Source organism: Hyperoodon ampullatus (assembly GCF_949752795.1).
Source record: "Hyperoodon ampullatus genome assembly, chromosome: 17".
Classification (NCBI taxonomy): Eukaryota; Metazoa; Chordata; class Mammalia; order Artiodactyla; family Ziphiidae; genus Hyperoodon; species Hyperoodon ampullatus.
In genome coordinates this window covers 75,126,328-75,148,931 of record NC_136930.1, presented here as the reverse complement: position 1 = coordinate 75,148,931, position 22,604 = coordinate 75,126,328, and the positions used below count along the sequence as shown (strand labels likewise).

At 47.5% G+C, this 22,604-nt stretch overlaps 1 protein-coding gene across 25 annotated transcripts in view; it reads left to right on the top strand.

Moving 5' to 3' along the window:
* The window catches only part of PTK2 (protein tyrosine kinase 2), a gene marked incomplete at its 5' end in the record, with an annotated part of 198,079 nt that extends 180,217 nt beyond the window's left edge, over positions 1-17,862 (top strand). For 9 of the 25 annotated variants that reach the window (XM_079722514.1, XM_079722515.1, XM_079722496.1 and 6 more), the window contains 6 exons: positions 1,405-1,467; positions 7,126-7,165; positions 7,502-7,608; positions 12,750-12,932; positions 15,064-15,144; positions 17,637-17,862. In XM_079722514.1, coding sequence (XP_079578640.1) covers positions 1,405-1,467; positions 7,126-7,165; positions 7,502-7,608; positions 12,750-12,932; positions 15,064-15,144; positions 17,637-17,849 — 687 coding nt within the window. In that variant the 3' untranslated portion in view covers positions 17,850-17,862. The remainder of the gene's footprint in view (positions 1-1,404; positions 1,468-7,125; positions 7,166-7,501; positions 7,609-12,749; positions 12,933-15,063; positions 15,145-17,636) is intronic. The other 16 variants (XM_079722516.1, XM_079722518.1, XM_079722507.1 and 13 more) reach the window with 5 other exon arrangements.
* Positions 17,863-22,604: the final 4,742 nt, after the last annotated feature.

The window sequence follows — 22,604 nt, the reverse complement described above, 5'->3', positions numbered from 1 at the left end:
TCAAATGTTTAAACCCTGTGACTCAGTAATTCAATTCTTAGAAATCTGTCCCCAGGAACTAATCAGGAATTTAGTCAGAGATTTGTATACAAAGTTGTTTACCCACAGCCTATTTATACAGTTGAAATTTTGAAAATGGCCCAAATGTTCAACAAACAGCAGGATAACTGTTTATTCTACTTGACACGTGCATGGCAGTGACTCAGTACTTTGCCAGTATTAACTCGTTTAATCCTGACAAGGATTGGGGTAGTGCACGGCAGGTGCTGTTATCACCCCATCTTAGAGATGAAGAAGTTGAGGCCTGGGTCACACAGCTGGCAAGGGCCGGAGGCTGACCTGAACCCTGATGGCTACTGCCAGAGCCCACGCTATTTCCACCTTTCTCTGTGTGTGACAACATTCATGCTCTGGAATATTATACAGTATTCTAATGTTTTTACCAATTTCCACTATATAATATTATATGAAGGTTATGAAATTATATGACATGGTTTCACTTTTGAAAACACACATTTAAAAGAAAGGAGAGATGAAGCTTCTTTCTCCATCAACACCTCCGACAGGTGCTTGCGGATGGTGTCCGCAGCGTTGGGCCCTTCTCAGGTGTAGAAAGTTCGACGAATCAGATGTCAAGACGTTCCTTGTCTAACAAGGAAGTTGTGACTGCCTGATCTCTGCCAAATAGAGGGTCTGTAAGATACAGCGGACTGGTGGAGACTAAGAGATGAGCGGTCAGCCAGTGCGCCTGGCGGGGGCAGGGGGCAGGAGTCGGCGTGGCTGCCTGGGGACTCCGTGAAATCCATGCCATCGTGGGGCAGGCTGGGGCTGCCTCACAGCATTGCTTTCACGAGGAGAAAACCTGCGAAGCTCCACACCCTGACAGCATGTGGCCTACTTTGTTAATCTTATGTTAGTGAAATTCATTTACTCTTACTTATATTAAGTCAAGATTTCTCTGTTTGGTTTCTGTATTCTGGATGCAGTGCCGGGGGAAAACTTGTCACTGGACCATTTGCTGCTTTGGCAAGACAGCCAAGTACCATATAAGCCTTAACCTGCCAGGAAGCAGGCATTGGTGCCTCCTCCTGGGGTGGGGATTTTCCCAGTGAAGAAAACTCGCTTTGCTGCTAGGAAGAGAGGTGAAGTGCACATCTTCATGTGTCATATGGGGCCAGGGCACAGGTGCCAGTCCTGTTAGCTGTGCACGTGTGCGGAGAAAGGGGCTTTGCTGGGGCAGCTGACCTGGGCTTGTCACCACTGGGCTTTGAGAATTTTTGTGAAACTGGGGAACTTTTAACTCTTATTCAGAAGACAGTTGTGTTACAAAGGAAGAAACTTAGTACAGAAACATGTCAGTGGTTTTCAAACCAAGAATGAAACTGTTTGCTTTCGTTTCTCTAGAAACCTGACGTGCGGCTCTCTCGAGGCAGCATCGACAGGGAGGATGGAGGTCCTCAGGGCCCGGTAAGCAGCTGCCACGTTCTCATCAGGATCTGGACCACTTTGTGTCCTGGGATATCCAAGCTTACTAGCATTTGTTGTATGGAACACAATAATTCATTCTATAACTAAAATCAACGTTTTAGCCAAGATTATTAAAACTTACAGTACGCAGCCCAGCATGCATATTCAGGTAGAAAAATTTCTACCCCAATACTAATACACTCTTTTCAATAGTAAGCTGAACTCTCTGTGTCCTAAAGAAATACGTACACAAATTGTTGCTACAACAAGTTGTCATCTGCTGAATTTTTACACTCTTGTTTCATGTTTTGTGGAAGTTTCCATAGTCACAGAAAACTTGTTCAAGCAAGATTTTTTTCTTCTGGGTGTTGTAGGGGGAAATGCCTGAATTTCTCTTTGAAGACCTAGCTTATTATCCTTATTCCAAATATATTTAAAGACTAAGCTTATTATCATTATTCCAAATATATTTAAAGACCTAGCTTATTATCATTATTCCAAATATATTTAAAGCCTGCTAGAAATATTCCCTGGTCTTCAGGGGAGAGTAGTTAAAATTGTTAGGATTTCCATTAGCAGATATCTGGTTAAAATAAATGCAGATTTCTTTAAAACGTAAAGAAATCTCCAGTAAAAAGGGGAAATGTGCACTTGCTGGGTAATGGACTTAGGGAGATAAATCTCCATCCACCCTAATAAGGCTTATGAGTAGAAATAAACCATTTCATTTCTAGACACACATGCATACACATACATACATGCATGAGACTGTGTCATCATCCAGCTCCGAGATGCATAGTTTTCCCTAGTCTGCTATAAAATCCAGCTCCCACTAAGGTCTGGCCCCTAGATGTGTTCAGTCGCCAGCATGTGAAGGTTTGGCATTTCCCATAAGATATGCTGGCACAATGGGCTCTACAGACAGAATATTAGGCATTCCTTAGTCCACAAGTGCAGAATCACACTGTTCCCCAGTTAACATCTCCACATGCAGTGCTCTTTCTTTATATTGGAAAGATGACATGTAGCTGAAAACATTCCCTCTAAGATCAGGAACAAGACAAGGATGCTGACTCTTGTCACTTTTATTTAGCATAGTATTGGAAGTCCTAGCCACAGCAATCAGACAAGAAAAAGGAATAAAAGGAATCCAAATTGGAAAGGAAAAGGTAAAACTGTCACTGTTTGCAGATGACATGATACTTACATAGAAAGTTCTAAAAATGCCACCAGAAAAGTACTAGAGCTCATCAGTGAATTCGGTAAAGTTACAGGATACAAAATTAATATACAGAAATCTGTCACATTTCTGTAGATTAAGAATGAACTATTGTTCATTGTTTCCTGTTAAGGGAACAATCCCATTTACCATCGCATCAAAAAGAATAAGATACCTAGGATTAAACCTACCTAACGAAGTAAAAGCCCTGTTCTTGGAAAACTAGAAGATACTGATGAAAGAAATTGAAGAGGACACAAATGGATGGAAAGATAGACTGTGTTCTTAGATTGGAAGAAGTAACATTGTTAAAATGACTGAACTACCCAAGGCAATCTACAGATTCAGTGCAATCCCTATCAAAATACTAATAGCATGCTTTATAAAACTAGAACAAATAATTTTAAAATGTGTATGAAAACACAAAAGAACCCAAATAGTCACAACAATCTTGAGAAAGAAGAACAGAGCTGAAAGAATCACCCTCCCTGACTTCAGACTATACTACAAAGCTATAGTAATCAAAACAGTAAGGTACTGGCACAAAAACAGACGTATAGATCAATGGAACAGAATAGAGAGCCCGGAAGTAAACCCACGCACTTATGATCAATTAATGTGTGACAGAGGAGGCAAGAATATACAATGGAGAAAAGACAGTCTCTTCAGTAAGTGGCGCTGGGACAACTGGACAGCTACATGTAAAAGAATGAAATTACAACATTCTCCAACACCATATGCAAAAATAAACTGAAAATGGATTAAAGACTTTAAGATCAGAAACAAAAGGAAACAAAAAAATTTTTTTAATTTTTAAAGATTTTTAAGGGACCTAAATATAACACCAGAAACTGTAAAACTCTTAGAGGAAAACATAGGCAGAACACTCTTTGACATAAATCGATCTGTCTCCTAAAGCAAAGGAAATAAAAGCAAATATAAAGAAATGGGACCAATTTAAACTTAAAAGCTTTTGCACAGCAGAGGAAACTATTGACAAAATGAAAGACAACCTACTGAATGGGAGAAAATATTTGCAGATGATATGACCGATATGGGATTAATATACAAAATATATAAACAGCTCATACAACTCAATGTCAGAAAAAACAAAGCAACCCAATTAAAAAATGGGCAGAAGACCTGAATAGACATTTTTCCAAAGAGGAAATACAGATGGCCAACAGACACATGAAAAGATGCTCAACATGGCTAATCATCAGAGAAATGCAAATCAGAAGCCCAATAAAATATCACCTCACACTGGTCAGAATGGCCATTATCGAAAAGAACTCAAATAACAAATGTTGGTGAGGATGCGGAGAAAGGGGAACCCTTGTACACTGGTGGGAATGTAAATTGGTGCAGCCACTGTGGAAAACAGTATGGAGGTGTCAAAAAACTAAAAATAGAACTACCATATGATTTAGCAATCCCACTCCTGGGCATATATCTGAAAAAAAACAGAAACATTAATTTGAAAAGATACATACACTCCAGTGTTCATAGCAACATTATTTATAATTGCCAAGATATGGAAGCAACCCAAGTTGATCAACAGATGAATGGATAAAGAAGCTGTGGTGTATATATATACAATGGAATACTACTCAGCCATAAAAAATGAAATTTTGTCATTTGCAGCAACATGGATGGACTTGGAGGGTATTACGCTAAGTGAATAAGTCAGACAGAAAGACAAATATTGTATAGTATCACTTACAAACTAGTGGATATAACAAAAAGACTCAGATATAGAGGACAAACTAGTGGTTAACAGTAGAGAGGGGCAATACAAGGGTAGGAGATTAAGATGTATAAACTATTTTGTATAAAATCAGCCACAGTGGGAATTCCCTGGCGATGCAGTGGTTAGGGCTCGGCGCTTTCGCTGCCAGGGCCCGGGTTCAATCCCTCGTCAGGAAATTAAGATCCCGCAAGTCGCACGGTGCGGCCAAAAAAAATCAGCCGCAAGGATGTATTGTAGAACACAGCGAATATAGCCAATACTTTATAATAACTACAAATGGAGTATAACCTTTAAAAATTGTGAATCACTGTAATGTACACCTGTAACTTACAGTGTGCATCAAGACTTCTTTTTTTTTTTTTTTTTTTTTTTTTTTGCGGTATGCGGGACTCTCACTGTCGTGGCCTCTCCCGTTGCGGAGCACAGGCTCCGGACGTGCAGGCTCAGTGGCCATGGCTCATGGGCCCAGCCGCTCCGCGGCATGTGGGATCTTCCCGGACCGGGGCGCGAACCCATGTCCCCTGCATCGGCAGGCGGACTCTCAACCGCTGCACCACCAGGGAAGCCCAAGACTTCTTCAATTAAAAACATGATAACATATTGAGCAGTTGGTCCCAAATTGTTAAGAGGAAAGAGTGAGAATAAGCATGAAAGTCAACCCTATTCAAGGGACCAGCTATTTATAACGTCACTAATAGGAACATTTTTTAGAAAGGGGAAACCCTGTTCCAAGATGTGGCATGTAGAAGGTACCCAGAACGTATGTGGAGTGAATGCATGAATGAATGAATGATGAGACAGAAGGATTATTGAGAAACACTTTGTGAAACAGACGACGCATGACGGGGCTGCTTGTGATCTCATAGTACTTGCCGCACACCAGGCCTGGGTGACAGTAGGAGCGCTTAGTCCTGATGGAGCGGGTGCTGCGCTGGGTGCTTCCCTCCTGTCACCTCATGAGTCCTCAGCACTCCTGTCAGGTCAGGCGCCGTGCCATCCACATGCCACAAATGAGTCAACTGAGGCTCGTAGGAAACTTGCCCAAGGTCACTGGTCCCCATGCCGGACGCCGGACAGGGCACTCAGAGCGTGACCAGGCGCCAGCCTGCTCTGCAGGCCTCTCCCCTCCAGGGTCTGGATTAAGCTGTGGGGCTCATAACACACGCTGACGGTTGCTGGCTTTTCTGCTTCTGTCCTTTGCTAAGATAACTGTTTGGTTTGGCCCGCTTCTCAAAGTGCTCCAACTTAACACTTTTGAAAATGGGCCCCAGTTTCAGGGAGAAGCGTTTGGAAAGCAGTGTAGACTGTCAGTAGGTCTGAGCTAGTTAATAGACACTAGTCACTGCCTCATGGAAATTGATCCCATCTGTGTGCATAAAAAGTAAAAATAAAAACTATGTAGATTTTCAAAATAATATGCAAGTTGGCAGCATGTTCATTTTGTGACAATTCCCCATAGGGGGTAAGTGTCACTAGCCTCCGCGTTCAAACGGGAAAACCAAAGCCTCAAACTGGTGAGTGACTCACTCCTCCAGGGCCAGCACTGCACACGCAGCAGAACCAGAGCCCGGCCCGGCCCACTGCCCAGCCCGTCAGCCTCTGCACACAGGGACATACATAACATCTGTTGAACTGATCCAGAAAGTTCTGAGAACAGGATTTTCTAATTATCGCACTTTCTTGTTCCCTGAGTATCGGGAAATTCTTTAAGTCTTTTTACTGCTGGTCAGTGAGCACAGCACAGCACAGCCACAGCCTGTCTCTTTGCAAGGTTTTGGCCCACTTCCCACCGTGTCAAGGAATCCTTGTTCTTCACACCTTCCCACTCGGAGGGTTTTTCTAGTCTTTAAAATTGGGAGTGTTCAGTGGCCTGGTGGAAGCAGCCGTGATCCTGGGCAAGGAGCAGTTGTGACTGTGCCATCTCATGGTCCTTTATTTTAAAGAAGTGGATGTCTACTCAGTAAAAGTAAAGCACCTTAAAGTATATGTATTTTAGCCAGTTTATTGTTTTAAAATAAGCAAGGAAAGTCCCTCTTTTCAAAAGTAGGGTATAGTTTGAAGATACTTCTTTTCATTCAGTCAGCCTAGGATAAGTGGCTCTAATCGTAGCTGCAGGCGTGGCACCCTAGACTAGGGCTGGTCCTATGTGGACCTGCCTTTTTTCCTGTGCCCGGGCTGGTTTGGCTTCCTGGCTTGGCCTGTGGCTTGCCCGGAACGATGGAGGTGTCACACCAGGCTCTTCAGGTTGCAGTGACAACGTAGACATCCCAGTGCTAGGAAGCCTCTTCTCATTGTCATTGTCCCTGATGGCACTCCTTGTAATCAGAGAAGGAGAGGGTGGGGGAGAGTTTCCAAACACAGGACAGATTTCACACCCATGAAGTTGAACTGGAGACCTCCATGGGCATAATTTCTTTAAAGAAAATTTGAAATTGGTGTGACCACCCCTGACCGTGTTCCCATCGAGATTCCTTCTGTGGCAGCCCTTATCCCTTACCCCATTGGCATTATTTGCTTATTAGCCTAATCCCCTGTCCCCACCTGAGCCCTTGAAGGCAGGCCCCTCCCCATCTTGTTGGTCTTTGACATTTAGCCCAGGGGTCAAGGGGGTGGGTGGAGAGGGTGGGAAGGGGAGGCCGTTAATCTTGTGCGCCCTGCTGCATTGACCTGGCTTTTTCTTTTCCCACAGACTGGAAACCAGCACATATATCAGCCTGTGGGCAAACCAGGTAAATGAAGAAATGAATCGAGTGTCACAAAATTTGTATAATTTGGAGGGAGGGGGGTTTTGATGTATAGTTTCTTAGTTTTGGAAAACCTCATGTTGTGTTAACACTTTTCCCCCTACAGACCATAGCAAGTACGATGTTTACCAGATTCAGCCCACGACTAGAATGTTGGAAAACAGACTTTACTGCTCTAATGCATCAGAAACACCTCTGTAGGGTGCCCTCCCTGAGATTAGCTTCTGTCGTAATAACATGAATCCGTGTTTGTTTGTTTGGGGGTTGTTTCCATTCTCTTCATTAATGTACGTTAAGTAATGGGACTCATTCCTTTACCAGATCCTGCAGCTCCACCAAAGAAACCACCGCGTCCCGGAGCCCCCGGGCACCTGAGCAGCCTTGCCAGCCTCGGCAGCCCCGGGGACAATTACAACGAGGGTGTCAAGGTGAGCGCCTGAGCCTGTGCGCAGCCCAGGACCCCACGGAGCCTTTCACTCTGGGCGATGACCCTGCAATGTGCAGTGGGGTCGGGGCTCGGTGGGACTGGGGGGCTCCTTGGTCAGCTCCAGACTCCTCTGAGTCAGGACAAACTTTACTGGAAAACTCTCTTTTCTGTTTATCTCTCATGTGATAGATTCTAGGGCCTCAGTCAGATCTTAACTTTCTGAAGACATTTTCCTCTTACCAGACAGAATGTTTCTTTGAGATAAAAGTGCTGGGGTGGCTTCTGGTTTTACAAATGAATCAAACCAGGACGCCTGGGGAAAGCAAGGCCTTCTGTAGGCTCAGTGTCTCCAAGTGTGTCAGTGTGGCCTAGTAGGCAACTTCCATCCTTTGCCATCTGGGGCCAGCGTGTGTAGAGCAGCGTGTGCTGGGGACCACAACCTCCTCCTCTGTATGTCCATTTAAGGAGAGGGGTACACTCTACCTTCCATTAGGTCAGTTATCTCTCAAAATATGTCCTACTTCTCAATTCTGATACATTTTGTCTTCACATTATTTATTTATTTATTTATCTATCTATCTATCTATCTGTTTATCTATCTATCTATCTTTGGCTGCATTGGGTCTTCAATGCTACGTGCAGGCTTTCTCTAGTTGCAGCGAGCAGGGGCTACTCTTCATTGCGGTGCACAGGCTTCTCATTGCGGTGGCTTCTCTTGTTGCGGAGCATGGGCTCTAGGCGCGCAGGCTTCAGTAATTGTGGCATGCAGGCTCGGTAGTTGTGGCTCACGGGCTCTAGAGTGCAGGCTCACTAGTTGTGGCTTACAGACTTAGTTGCTCCGTGGCACGTGGGATCTTCTCAGACCAGGAATGGAACCCGTGTCCCCTGCATTGGCAGGCAGATTCTTAACCACTGCGCCACCAGGGAAGTCCCTGTCTTCACATTTTAATACCTCTATAAAATCAAGACGGTGTGTTGATTTAACTGGCATTTTTTTTCCTTCTTCGTGGTGCATAGAAAAAGGTACATCTTAGCATTCAATAGCTATGGGATCAGTTAAGATAAACTTCGTTTCACTAATAACCACCATTCATTGAGTGCCACCTGCTGTGGCAGAACCTGCCCCATGTATTTCAAATCCTCACACCAGCCTCACGGAATTGGTGGTCTTATTATTGTTCCCACCTGTCGCATGAGGCAGCTACAGTTCCCAGAGGTTAAAGGCCGTGTTCAAGGTTACGGCCTCCCCATAGCTGAACCAGCATTTAGTGGCAGACCTGGCTTTCCGCACACACATATGTGCTGCTGCTCCAGGTTTACCCCCAAAGCCAAGCGGCTGATTCCTGGATATGAGCAGGTGTATTGCCATCTTAGCAAGTCAGAGAGGTTGTCCCCAGGCAGAGAAAATGTCATCTCCAGTTGCGAGCCAGCCTACAGCTGGAGGGCGGCGACCAGTAGTGAAGCAGCTGGCACTGTCTGGGGCCAGCCTGCTCCCTGCGGAGCCTAACAGGAACCACGGCGCCAGAGGCGCCCCTGCACCAAGGGTCAGGCAGTCAGCTCCTGGAAACCAGGGTGCTGGTCCTGGGGGCTGCCTGGGGCTTGGCTCCCCCACCTTCTGGGCCTCCAGGCCCAAGCAGCCTCCCTGCAGCCCCACTAGCACCACAGAGGAGCAAAGGAGGACACACCCTTTCCCAGTGTGGTTTCTTGACATAAATTTTAAAAGGAAAGAGAGGAATTGGGTTAATGAACTTTTTTCATTTTTCATAAGCAAAAGAAGAAACTTTGAAAAGGGCTTGTATTGCAATGAAAAGCCAACTTTAAAAGTGGATCAGGTACCAGCTTAGAATTCTGACCTATATTCATTTTTTACATTTGAATAAATATAATTGGGAAATACCCTTTTTATAGGGTGTTGAGCAAGTAGAAATCTTTATGGAATCTTTTAAGTGTGCTTACTTAAAGTACACTCAGGAGGGGACTTCCCTGGCAGTCCCGTGGTTAAGAATCCGCCTTCCAATGCAGGGGATGCGGGTTCGATCCCTGGTGGGGGAACTAAGATCCCACATGCTGCGGGGCAACTAAGCCCGCGCTCTAGAGCCCGCGCACCGCAACTGCTGAGCCTGTGCACCACAACTAGAGAGAAGCCCATGCGCTGCAGCAAAGAGCCTGTGCACCGCAATTAAGACCCCACGCAGCCAAATAAATAAATATTTTAAAAAAATACACTCAGGGGACTTCCCAGGTGACACAGTGGTTAAGAATCGGCCTGCCAATGCAGGGGACACGGGTTCGATCCCTGGTCCGGGAAGATCCCGCATGCCACAGAGCAACTAAGCCCGTGCGCCACAACTACTGAGCTGCGCTCTAGAGCCTGTGAGCCACAACTACTGAGCCTGCATGCTGCAACTACTGAAGCCCACGTGCCTAGAGCCCGTGCTCCACAGCAAGAGAAGCCACTGCAGTGAGAAGCCTGCACACTGCAACGAAAAGTAGCCCCCGCTCGCTGCAACTAGAGAAAAGCCTGTGCACAGCAACGAAGACCCAACACAGCCAAAAAAAAAAAAAAAAAAAAAAAAATCAGTAAACATTTTTTAATAATTAGTAAGTGTGAAGTATATGTCTCTACTTCTTCGTGACATGTCTGTTTGGTAGAGGTTATCGAATCCAGCCTGAAAGAACTGTACTCTTTTAATACAGAAATGCTTACCTTTACCTGGGTGTAACTGAATAATTCATCCAACTCATAGCCAGAAATCAGTCTTAGTTTCTCCTTGGTGGCTTTACGTTTCGGCTCTGAATTATCGGAGTCTTTGAGGACCCCACCCCACCCCAAGTGGTTGGGATTGGCTGCGTCTCTGTGGGCAGTGGTGTGTCTAACTGCCTGCCGAGGGGCCTCCAAGTGGTCAAGCTCCAGAAAGTAGGCAACCAGTGACAGCTGTCTCTGCACACCAAGCTGGTACTTTGGGAGGGTCCCTGTGAATGGCCCCTGGAAGCTTTGTGACAGCGCTTCTGTGACAGTTGGGCAAAGGGTGAACACAAAAGAGCAGAAACTTTGAACGGGTTAGAACAAACCACCGTCACCTCCTGGAGTCAAGAACTGTAGTTCTTCTTGATGGAGCCCCAGCTGGCTCGCCTCCTGAGGAAACACGGCCTTTTACTTTGATCCCCTTTGAACTGGCCCTCCTGCCCCATTCAGCATCTCAGTGCAGAAGGTAAAATGCTGCTGCGGCTTCTCTTAGAAGTGATGCTGCTATGAATAACCTCCCTTTTTCTAGTGCACAGAAAACACACAGTGTGGAGGGTTGGACCTCAGAATTTAGGACTCTGCTAAACTTCTATACCAAAGGGTACTTTTTTCAGACAATTCTAAGGGAAGGTCAAGAAATCCATATTTCTCTCAATTAACTTTGCCTATTATGTTACAGTAGAATAGGCTTGGTTTAAACTGTAGAGAAAAAAAAACATTAAAATTTCTAAGTTTAAAGTAAGGGAACCCAACCATAAGAACTGGTTCAAATGAAGGGTTTTATGTTTGTTTTTAAAATAAGCTCCTGATATCTTTAAACACAGCCCCAAGCCAGGCATCTGTATTTCAGCAGGCTGGCTAGGTCGAAGGCCATTTCCAGGGATGTTGGATGTTGGGGCCAGGCCCAGGGAGTGAGGGTGTGCAGTTTCTCCAGAATCCCTCAGATGTCCAGTGGGCAGCTTTCTGTGAATACAAGCATAGATACGCTTTCTTTCTTTTTAAAGACCCGTAATTCTTTGGATTCTTGCACGGCTGCCAGATTGTCATTCTCGGGCTTTGCATGTTGTTTTCCTCATTTATTTGTGAAAACAAGCATGGTGCATGGCAGACCCCTACTGAGTGTGCGGGTGCCCTGAACAGACGGCCCAGCGGCTACACGTTGATGGCCCGCCGACTGAGCCGACAGGCAGAAACTCGCTCCTCTTGTTCTGCTCATGTGTTTTTATGGGGGGTTTGTCTGCTGCCTTTATTAATACTGTTTTTCTTTTTTCCCTTTCTCTGATAAATTTCTTTAACTTGTCCTCACCTTCCGTTCGACAATAGCCATGGAGGGTAAGCACGTGGTGTCTGTGTGTCTGTCCGGCTCTCTGTCACACCCCGCTCTGCATGCGACTCTGGACCAGGAATCGGGAAGCCTGGGGAGGGCGCTTTTGCTTGGTTTGTCACCAAAAGCAGCATTTATATTTGCCCAAGAGTGAGACGTGAACATGTGTGCAGTGATGGAACATTCTCGTCCCTTCGTGTCTCATGGCTCAGGGATGGGCACCCAGAGTTTGAGACTGAGCACTGGCAGCAGATTCATGAATGAACAACTACTGGGTGCTGTCATTTAGTCTCAAAGTAGCCATATGCAGTCCTTTGGGTGCCTAGGGTGGCCAATTTGACTTTCTAAATACGCTGAAGGTTCCCTAGAGGCCCTTCAGGGCTCAGGTTGTCTTGGATAACATTTGTTGAAGTCTCTGTGCCCAGGCCCTGGGATGGGCAGTTTTACATATGTTCCTTCATTTTACCCCCATCACAGCTGCAGGTGAGGGGGCAGTGCCCACCCCCCACCAACAGAGCAGCACCCGCACAGCTGCCACCTCAGCAGCGTTCTGGAAGCAGGTGGTGTCCATTTAAAGAAGACTTGCATTTGCCCACTTTTTATAACCATAAAAGGAATGAATACACGTTTCCATTAGGTGGTTTGAAGGCAACTAAGCTGAGCCATACAGGTTTTACTGCAAAATTCAAACTAAGTGGAAATTCTTATAGTCTCAGTGTAGAACACTTGACCCCTTAGCCAACTGTCTCTAAATCCTCAGAGAGATGTGAAATATCTGGATTCTTTCTCCTTTGGTGAATGATTTTGGGGGGACGATGAATCACTTCTCTGAATGAATCCGGGGCTTTTAGTATAATGTGTGTGATTCCATCTCATTTCCTTTAACTGAGCTCAAAGTTAGAAAAAAAGGTGCCTTATTTATTTGTCACTTGGATGAATTGCTTTGCTGTCATCCTCAAGCTGAACTATGTCCCCTAAGACAAGAAGATCAGTTATGCGATGTGCTTTGATCTCTTTTAAAGACCCCTTCTAACCTAGTTGCAGTGATATGACGCCATCTGCTGGAGGATAGAAAGATAACCGGCTTCTGTGTTGGCAGCTTCAGCCCCAGGAAATCAGCCCCCCTCCCACGGCCAACCTGGACCGGTCCAATGACAGGGTGTACGAGAACGTGACGGGCCTGGTGAGAGCAGTCATCGAGATGTCCAGCAAGATCCAGCCAGCCCCGCCAGAGGAGTATGTCCCCATGGTGAAGGTGAGCTCAGCCCCGTCGTGTGAAGCAGGAGACATTCCCTGTGCCCTTCGGGTCCAGCCTGACTCTTCAGAAGGTCTGCATCCCATGGTGATCACTGCCATTCCCGACCTTGACCCTGGAATGTCCTGAGCAACAGAGTCTGTCAATAACTACTGCTCATACGTATGATCCTGAGTGAGAAAAGATGCAGAAGAGTACTTACAGTCTGATGCCATTATGACTTAGGGGAGGTAATTACAGTGTTAAAGTGCCAAGATAGACGATACTTGGAGACCCTGCTTTCAGTTCTTTTGGGCATTTACTCAGAAGTGGAATTGCTTTATCGTATGGTAGTTCTGTTCCTAATTTTTTGAGGACACACCATGCTGTTTTCCACAATGGCTGCACCAATTTACATTCCCATCAGCAGTGCACAAGGCTTCTAGTTTTTCTCCATCCTCACTAACACTTCTTATTTTCTGTTTTGTTTTTTTTTTTTGATAGTAGCCGTCCTAATATGTGTGAGGTGGTGTCTCGCTGGGCTTTTGATGTGCATTTCCCTGATGAGCAGTGAGGTTGAACATCTCTTCACGTGCTTTCTTGTGTTGGACATTTGGGTGTCGTCTTTGGAGAAATGTCTGTTCAGGGCGTTTGCCCACTTTTTAATAGGGTTGTTTGGCTTTTTGTCGTTGAGTTTCAGGATTGAACACCGTTTTTAGTGTACCAATGAGCAGTCTCTGGAACAGCTTCTTTTAAACCATCAGTGTGGAGCTGCTGCTTGGAAGCTGTGATGTTTTGTGGGCAGCACAGTCAATCCATTCTGGTTTCGTTTTTAGGCTATACTCCCATAACATTTACAACCAAAGTTCTTTTTTTTTTTTGGTGGTACGCGGGCCTCTCGCTGCTGTGGCCTCTCCCGTTGCGGAGCACAGGCTCTGGACGCACAGGCTCAGCAGCCATGGCTCATGGGCCCAGCCGCTCTGCTGCACGTGGTATCTTCCCGGACCGGGGCACGAACCCGTGTCCCCTGCATAGGCAGGCGGACTCTCAACCACTGCGCCACCAGGGAAGCCCACAACCAAAGTTCTTAAGGGTGAACTTGCATGAACCACAGACGGGTTTTTAAAAAATACTAATAAATTCAACAATATACAAAAGCAACCAGAATTTTGTACATAATAAGATTTTTTATGGTGATTTTATAGAAGCTGCTTTTTTTTTTTTTCTGTTTTTTTGCGGTACGCGGGCCTCTCACTGCTGTGGCCTCTCCCGTTGCGGAGCACAGGCTCCGGACGCGCAGGCTCAGCGGCCATGGCTCACGGGCCCAGCCGCTCTGCGGCATGTGGGATCTTCCCGGACCGGGGCACGAACCCGTGTCCCCTGCATCGGCGGGCGGACTCTCAACCATTGCGCCACCAGGGAAGCCCCTAGAAGCTGCTTTTTTAACCATATTGCTTTGGCAAAATGACCCTCTTTTTGTTGATCCAGTGTCAATAACTAGCATGTCCTTACTGGTCTTGTTCCTACTGCATGTATAACTTAGCACCTGAGTCATTACATAGTTGACCCTCCTAAGAATGACAACGACAGACATTTTAACTCTAACGTCATATCGCTTTTAATCACAGCTGGTCCCTTTAAGCTCCGAGTGGCAGAGGGAGGGCTGTTGTGCTCTGTGGACATAGTGGACGAAGCTCCGGGGTCAGAATGGCCTCCGTCGCAGACTGCCACCTGTCGTTCCCACGTGTGGCAGCAGTGACATCCTTTTTGGTGGCCCATGAGGCTTTGGAAAGCACTGGGGAGAGAAGAGAGTCACGGAGCACACGCAACCCCAGCACCGCCTTCCCTGGGCTTCCGTGCGGCTTTTCTTACATGAGCCTCCATTCCCCTGTTCCCCAGACAGTAGAGCATGAGTATTCAGAGATCTGAATCTGGAGGAAATTGCCTCGTAACTTAATGAGATCAGGCTCAGCACTGTGGAAAAAAAATACAGAAATTTTCCTAAAAAAAAAAAAAAAAGAAAGAAAAAGAAATTTTCCCTAAAGTGGTGAAAAGGAAATGAAAAATCATGTAACTGGAAGGAAACACTGTCATTGCTGGCATGAAACTCCTTGACGTGCGTCCTAACACTGGGTGTGGTCCTGTCTGTTAGGAAGTCGGCTTGGCCCTGAGGACGCTGTTGGCCACCGTGGATGAGACCATTCCCGTCCTGCCCGCCAGCACCCACCGAGAGGTAGGGCCTCATCCAGAGGGCAGCGTGGCGGGGGGAGCACAGCGCGCGCTCTGCAGGCGGGACCTCCTGTCCGGGCCCCAGGTCGGGGCTCAGGCGACTGGCCGTCCATCTTCGGAGCCGTGTGGAGCCACCGCACCGCGTGTGGGGTCCCGGCCTGCAGGACGGGGCGTCCGTGAGGACTGGTGGGGAGCACAGGATTGGGGCTGCTGCTGCCCTGGAAGCCTCCAGAGCGAGGACGGAGGCTGTGGAAACGGACCGCGAGAGGCATCCTGCCCTCCTTCCTCGAATTCCTCTGGAAAAATTCGAGTTTGCAAGTGACCTTGGTTTTCCACTTAAAGCAGCGATATGAACATTGCTTGTAACTAGTAAATAGGCTTAGCGCTGGGGTGTGCGCCCAGCCCTGCTCACTTCCCACGCCTCGCCCTTCCAGCTCCAGCATCCACGTTCCTGCTTTCTCTCTCGGGGTGCGTGAACTGTCCCTCCCCCAGCAGGCACTCTGTTTGTTTTTGTTTTCTTAGTTTTTACTGTGAAATGATTTCAAACTTGTGGAAAAGCTCTGAGAGCCTCACCAAGAACTCCCAAGCGCCCTCGCCCTGATCGCGCCGCCTTCCCCGTTTGAGCCATGTGCGTCCTCTCTCTGCACGCGCAGGCTTTACTTCTCCAGAGCCCCCTGGGGGCCGGTTGTGCGCATCTCGCCCTCTTACCTTTAGTATTTGCGTTTGTGTTTTCGAATAACGGGCCATTCTCTTACCCTGCCCGGTCACCGCATCCTGGAATTTAACACTGACCAGTGTGCTCATCTGTCAGCAGGTGGTGGTCTGGGTTCACCAGTCACCCCAGTAATGCTTCTCCCTCTGGCTGGAGACAGCCTGGGGCTCACGTGGCCCCTGACACCGCTCAGCGTGTCTGTGTGCCTCTCTCCTGGGACAGCTCCTCAGCCCCGCGCTGTCTTCTGCGGCAGCGTGTAGGCCCCCTGTGCTCCAGAGCCTCCCTGACGTGGAGCGGAGGGGTGTTCTCTAAAGGCTGATGTTGCCTCCGGGTCAGGCTGAGGTTTGGACGGATGTTTTGGCAGGACCGTTTCTAACTTCCTACCTTAGCTGATAACGGCTGCAACGACCCCCTGTGCACCTGGCTCTTCCGCACACCGCGTGCGCCTTCCTGTGCCCCTGCTCCCCTGCCGCCCTCTGGACCCGGCTGTCCCTGACCTCTCGACTGCATCCGCCCAGGGGTCACCGGAGGCCATCCCCCCACCGCCCTGACCCCTTGGCAAGACCCCTGGAGTTTCAGAGCCTTGCCGGCCCCACCGCCAGCCTTTCTTTGCTGCCCCGATGGTGGCCGCCCCCAAGGTGCTCCCCGGACCTGTGTTTTACAGATGCCTTTTCTCCTTGGCAGGGCTCCCTACGCCCACAGATCCAGATGTTTGAGGCCCTCACCCTCTGTGCTGTGAGCGGGCCCACTCCCTGTGCCCCGGGCACTAGCTGTCTGCGGGACGTCTGCCCCTGTAGCACATTCTGCTTGCAGGGTCAGTGGGACCAGCATGCACTCACCACCCTGCCCAGCACGAACCACACGCACGCGTGCGCACACACGTGCAGACAGCCTGTGTCACTCACAGGTCTCAGGTCGGGCCTTGCATCTCCATCCTCGCGGCCCCGTCCTCTCTTCCCTGAGGTATCACAGCAGCCTCTCAGCTGCTTACTCCACCTCTGGGCTCCCCCTGCCCTTCCGTTTTCTTTCCGCACTGCCACCAGAGCCCTCTCTAGATTAGGTCATTCCCCTTCCTTAAATTCCTTAGGCCTCCCCATTACTAAGTTGAGCAGGACCAAGGTGAACGTGGGTGGCTGACGAGGCCCTTCGCAGTGGAGGCCAGCAGCTCATGCAGTCTCGGCCAGATGCAGGCGAGTTCTCCTTTGCGGAGTCTCTCCACCCGTCTCAGAAGGAGTGAACTGCTCCTCTCCGGGTCCATTTCTGTGGCGTGATTTTCCCGTGTGTGATGGGCAGCTCTGTGCGTGCTTCTCCCACACTGGGCTGTGAGCACAGACACACTGGGTCACTCTTGCGTCCACAACTCCAAGGGCCTCGTGTACAGTAAGTGCTCGCTGATGTTTGAAAGAGCACGTGGCTAGATCGCCGCTGGTTGAGTACACAGGCTGGAGGGACCGCGCGACACCCCGAGCAAAGCTGTCCAGCCCTGTGGCTCCTCCCACCAGCCTTGCCCCCGCTTCCCACCTCTGATCCGTTGGCAGGGTCTGGAGTTTACATCAGAGTGGAGCAAGTGTCTGGTGACACCCTTGAACCATCTCCTGCGTAGCAAAGGCAGGTCTTGAAGCAGGTGCAGTAGAAAGCGTGTGGGCCTGGAGGTGGAGACCAGGTTCTGTCTTGTTTATGGGGAAGGAAGAAAGCTTCTCCTCCTGGAGGCACCTAAGAAAAGCGCCTAAGAACGCCCCGCGTGTTGGCTGCAGGAGGCTCTCCTGACCCTCTTGTCCTTGCAGATTGAGATGGCCCAGAAGCTGCTGAACTCCGACCTGGGGGAGCTCATCAACAAGATGAAGCTGGCCCAGCAGTATGTCATGACCAGCCTGCAGCAGGAGTACAAGAAGCAGATGCTGACGGCCGCGCACGCCCTGGCCGTGGATGCCAAGAACCTGCTCGACGTCATCGACCAGGCCAGACTGAAGGCCCTGGGGCAGACAAGGCCGCACTGAGCGCGGGGCCTGCTCCCCGCTCCGCCACCCCCAGCAGCGAGGCTCTGCCCGGCCGTGGGCGGCAGCCCTCACAGCGCCGACGCTCTGGCTGAGGCTGGCTGAAAATCTCATACAAGTTTAACCGCATTTTGATGTGGGTTGTTTTGGTTTTGGTTCTTTAATCATGGTGTTCAGAAAAGTCCGGGATCCAAAATGTGGCATTTTTCTGAGAATAAAAATTGTACATGAGCAGCTTTTAAAGAATCATGAAGAACAGATTTTGTTCACATCAGGATATGCTTTCGTGGAAGCGGCCAAGGCAGTGATGCACTGGTTCCTGAACTGGCCGGACTGGTCCTTGGAAGAAGACAGGAGGAAGTGGAGGATTCCAGGAAACCCAAGGGGCTGAGAATCCCTTTGCCAACTGCAGACTTACTATCCAGGCTGGAATTTTTGTCGTTAGAACACTGTTCAGTTGCAATATGCTAATACCACTTTACAAAGAAAGAATATAAAAGCTATATTTTGAAGACTTGAGTAATTTCAGAAAAAAACTACAACCCTCTTGTCTTTCCTGCCTTTTACTTTCATGTGAGTATGTGAAGCATTTGGTTGGAAAGTAGCTGTAGAACACACTAAAAACTTTTGTCTTTTTTCACCAGAATAATGTGCCAGTTTTTTGTAGCGATGTTATTTCTCTTGGAAGCAGAAATGCTTTGTACCAGAGCACCTCCAAACTGCATTGAGAAGAAGTTCTGGAACCATCCCTGTTTTCCATTTTTATATAATTTATAAAGAAAGATTAAAGCCATGTTGACTATTTTACAGCCACTGGAGTTAACTAACCCTTCATTGTGTCTGTCTTCCCAGGAAAGAATTGGGCAAAACAGAGATATGGTTTCCTTTTGATGTCCAGTTTTACCATCCATTCTGTTAAATAATTTTGAAAAATATGCCCTCTCTTTAGTTTGTTGGGGGATATAAATTATTCTCAGGAAGAATATAATGAACTGTACAGTTACTTTGACCTATTAAAAAGGTGTCACCAGTACAGTGCTTGGTGTAATGTCCTTTCTGTGGGTTCTGTTCCTTCAGATCATTTGAAATTTCTCAGGTGACTTGTCAGATAAAGTAACAGACAGGAAAGCTCTCGAGAATGATTAGTTTCTTTTATTCTTTGTCTTGTCGACAAGTCAAGAACACTCCTCATAAGTTAACCTTTTTGTTCCATCTTCACGGTTAAATGCAGAAACCGAGCTAGGGTGATGTCGTCCCTGAAGGACTTCCCTCCACAGGCTTGGTGTCACCGCCGCCTGTCCTGCCTCGGGGAACCTGTTCTCTTAAGGGAACTGTCAGCATGACAGACCCCAGACCCACCCTCATCTCTCGAAGCCTCTGGCGCGCAGGACTGGGGTCTGCAGCACTGGGAACCTGGAGGGAGAAGAGCTGGGGCCCAGCCCCCAGTGGAGGGACTCGAGCGTGTCCTGCAGGAAGACGCACGTCCCCGTGTGCAGCAGAGTCACTCCCCTCGGGGCTGCCTGGCGTCCTCTTCGTCTGAAGAGAAGCTCGGGGAGGTCGCCCTTCTGAGTTTCTCTCGGGCTCTCCAGTCTCCGCTTCCTCATCTTTAGGATGGTGATCGTGAGGTTAAATAAAACGAGCGGTGTGAATGAGGAAGCGCTTCACATGCTCCCAGGGGCTCGACTGCGGGGCTGTGAGCCACGGCCGCAGCGCGTGTTCTCTGCCTCCTGCTCTGACTTTCCCTCCAGTACCAAGAACTGCAGGTAAGTCTGGAAACGTCCTGTAAGTCAGAGGGAAAGGCATTGTGGTTGTGAGAATGGGTGGAGACAGACAGCAGATGGTGTTGGCTGGCCGGCTTGGTGGCCCCCGGGCCGTCAGAAGGGCCATTCTGTGGCTCCGCCACATCATTCTGCAGACCACAGCTACCCACTGAGGCATTCGACCCTGTCCACGTTGGCCAGGAGAAGCAGTAAAGAAGGTGAATACCAGCCTGCTCACAACCTCACCCTCTGTCTTTCTCCAGCTCCATATATTTTAACATTATTTTAATTAAAGAGTAATTTAAATAGAGAAAAGGGCACATAAATGTCGAGCTTTTTGAATTTTTCACAGAGGGGCACACGCATGTCACTGGCATGCAGACTCAGGAACAGGACAGCACCAGCACCCCAAAAGTCTGCCTGGGGTCCCTCCTAGCCACTGCTTCCCCAGAAGGGTTACAGCCACCCTGCTTGCCTTTTTTATCAACTTTATTGAGATGTAATTCACACGGTAAGAACCTGCTGAGTGAACAGCTGGATGACTTTCTTCAAACGTGTACATCCAGTTCCCCATCAGTCCCCACACCCACCGAGGCAGCCGCTGGCCTGGTCTCTTGCACCGTAGATCTGGTCTTACACGCCAGGTTGCTTCTGGAACTACTGTATGCACTCTTCTGTTTCTGGCTTCTTTGACTCGGTGATGTTTTGGAGTATCCGTGTTGTTGCGTCATCAGGATTTGTTCTTCTTTATTTCTGATGATACTCCGTGGTCTCACAGCCAGTTCACCTGTCACCTGTTGGTGGATGGGACATTAGAGCTGTTTTCAATCTGGTTATTATGAATGAAGCCGCCGTGGACATTTGTGTACAAGTACACGTGTTTCCGTTTCTCGTGGGCGAACAACTATGAGCAACATTTCTGGAACTTATGGTAAGTGTTCAACTTTATTAAGAACTGCCCAACCGTTTTCCAATGTAGTTGCACCATTTTACACTCCAGCCAACAGCACGTAAACCTTCCTGCTGCCCCACATTCTCACCAGTATTTGGCATTGTCAGTCTTTTATAATTTTAGACTTTCTAGTGAATATGTGTTCCATCTCATTTTAATTGTGTTTCTTAATGTACAATGATATTGAGCGTCTTTTCCTAGACTTACTGGCCATTTATATATCTTTCCCGGGAAGTCTCTGCTCACATATTTTGCCCTGTTAAAAATTGGGCTGTTTGGGAATTCCCGGGCGGTCCAGTGGTTAAGACTTGGCGCTTCCATTGCCGAGGGCACAGGTTCGATCCCTGGTCAGGGAACTAAGATCCCTCAAGCCATGTGGCATGGCCAAAATAAATTAATTAGTTAATTAATTAAATAAAATAAAATTGGGCTCTTTATCACTCTGTTGGGTAGATAGGAATTCCTACCCACTGGGTGGTAGGAATTCCCTCTGTGTCCCAGATACTAGTCTTTGTCAGATACTTGTTTCCCACACATTTTCTCCCAGTCTGGGGCATGGCTGTTCATTTTCTTAACTGCACCTCAGTGTAATTTTATCTGAAAAATTGGTGCAGGGATTTTTGTGATTGGAACGTCATTGGCTTTATAGGTCAGTTTGGGGAGAACAGATATCTTCAGAATGTTGAGTCTTAAAAACATGAACTTAATATATCTCTAGTTCTTTATATCTTTAATTTTAGTAATGCCATGCTGTCTTCAGTGTAAATAAAGATCTTAAACATCTTTTGTTAGCTGTATTCCTGTTCTGTGTTTTTGATGCTATTATGTTTTAAATTTTTCTTTTTTCTTTTTTAATTTTATTTATTTATTTTTTGCTTAACCTAGGTGTGACATATACTATTTTCTATTCTATTTTTAATTGAATTATAGTTGATTTACATTGTTTCAGGGGTACAGCAAAGTGATTCAGTTATATATATGTAAATATATATATTCTTCTTTTACATTCTCTTCCATTATAGGTTATTACAAGATAACGAGTACAGTTCCGTGTGCTCTACAGTAGGTCCTTGTTGTTTATCTATTTTATATATAGCAGTGTGTGTATCTGTTCATCCCAATCTCCTGATTTATCCCTCCCTCCACACACTTTCCCCTTTGGTAACCGTAAATTTGTTTTCTCAGTCTTCGTTTTTTTGGATTCCACATGTAAGTGATATCATGTGATACTTGTCTTTATCTGACTTACTTCACTTAGTATGATAGCCTCTAGGTCCATTCATTGCTGCAGATGAAATTGTTCAATTGTTGGTGGCTCAGTACGTAGAAGTGCAGTCATTTACACTGTGTCCTTGGTGGGTCCAGCCCTTTTCTGTCTCTGTTCACCTGCCCCAGCCTGGAGTGATGCACCCCAAACTCCGACCCCACCCAGCCCCTCGTGCTGTCCCCTCATGCAGCAGAGGGCAGGACACAGCAGCCGAAACCGAGTGCAGGTGCCAGGCACTGTCAACCACCCTCAGGGCAGTCAGGCTCAGTCTCTCTATTTGGGGCTCCCCTTGCTGGGTGGGGCTGACTGCCGTGCTCTTAGCCCAGGTCTGACCAGGTTTGTGGACCACCAATGAGGGCTGCGCATCTCTTAAAACTTTTAAATCATACTTGACTTAAGTTTGTTATCTTGATGAATTTGACGACAAAAACAGACAGTCTTTCTAGTTATTTTCCCCTCTGGGGGAAGAATGCTCTTTAAATTTACCCAAACATTTTTAGGCATTGACTTCTTTTTAAAATTTTGTCCTTTTTGTTTGTTTTTTTTTTTTTTTTTTTTGCGGTACGCGGGCCTCTCGCTGTTGTGGCCTCTCCCGTTGCGGAGCACAGGCTCCGGACGCGCAGGCTCAGCGGCCATGGCTCACGGGCCCAGCCGCTCCGCGGCATGTGGGATCTTCCCAGACCGGGGCACGAACCCGTGTCCCCTGCATCGGCAGGCGGACTCTCAACCACTGCGCCACCAGGGAAGCCCAATTTTGTCCTTTTTTATTGCACAAGTGT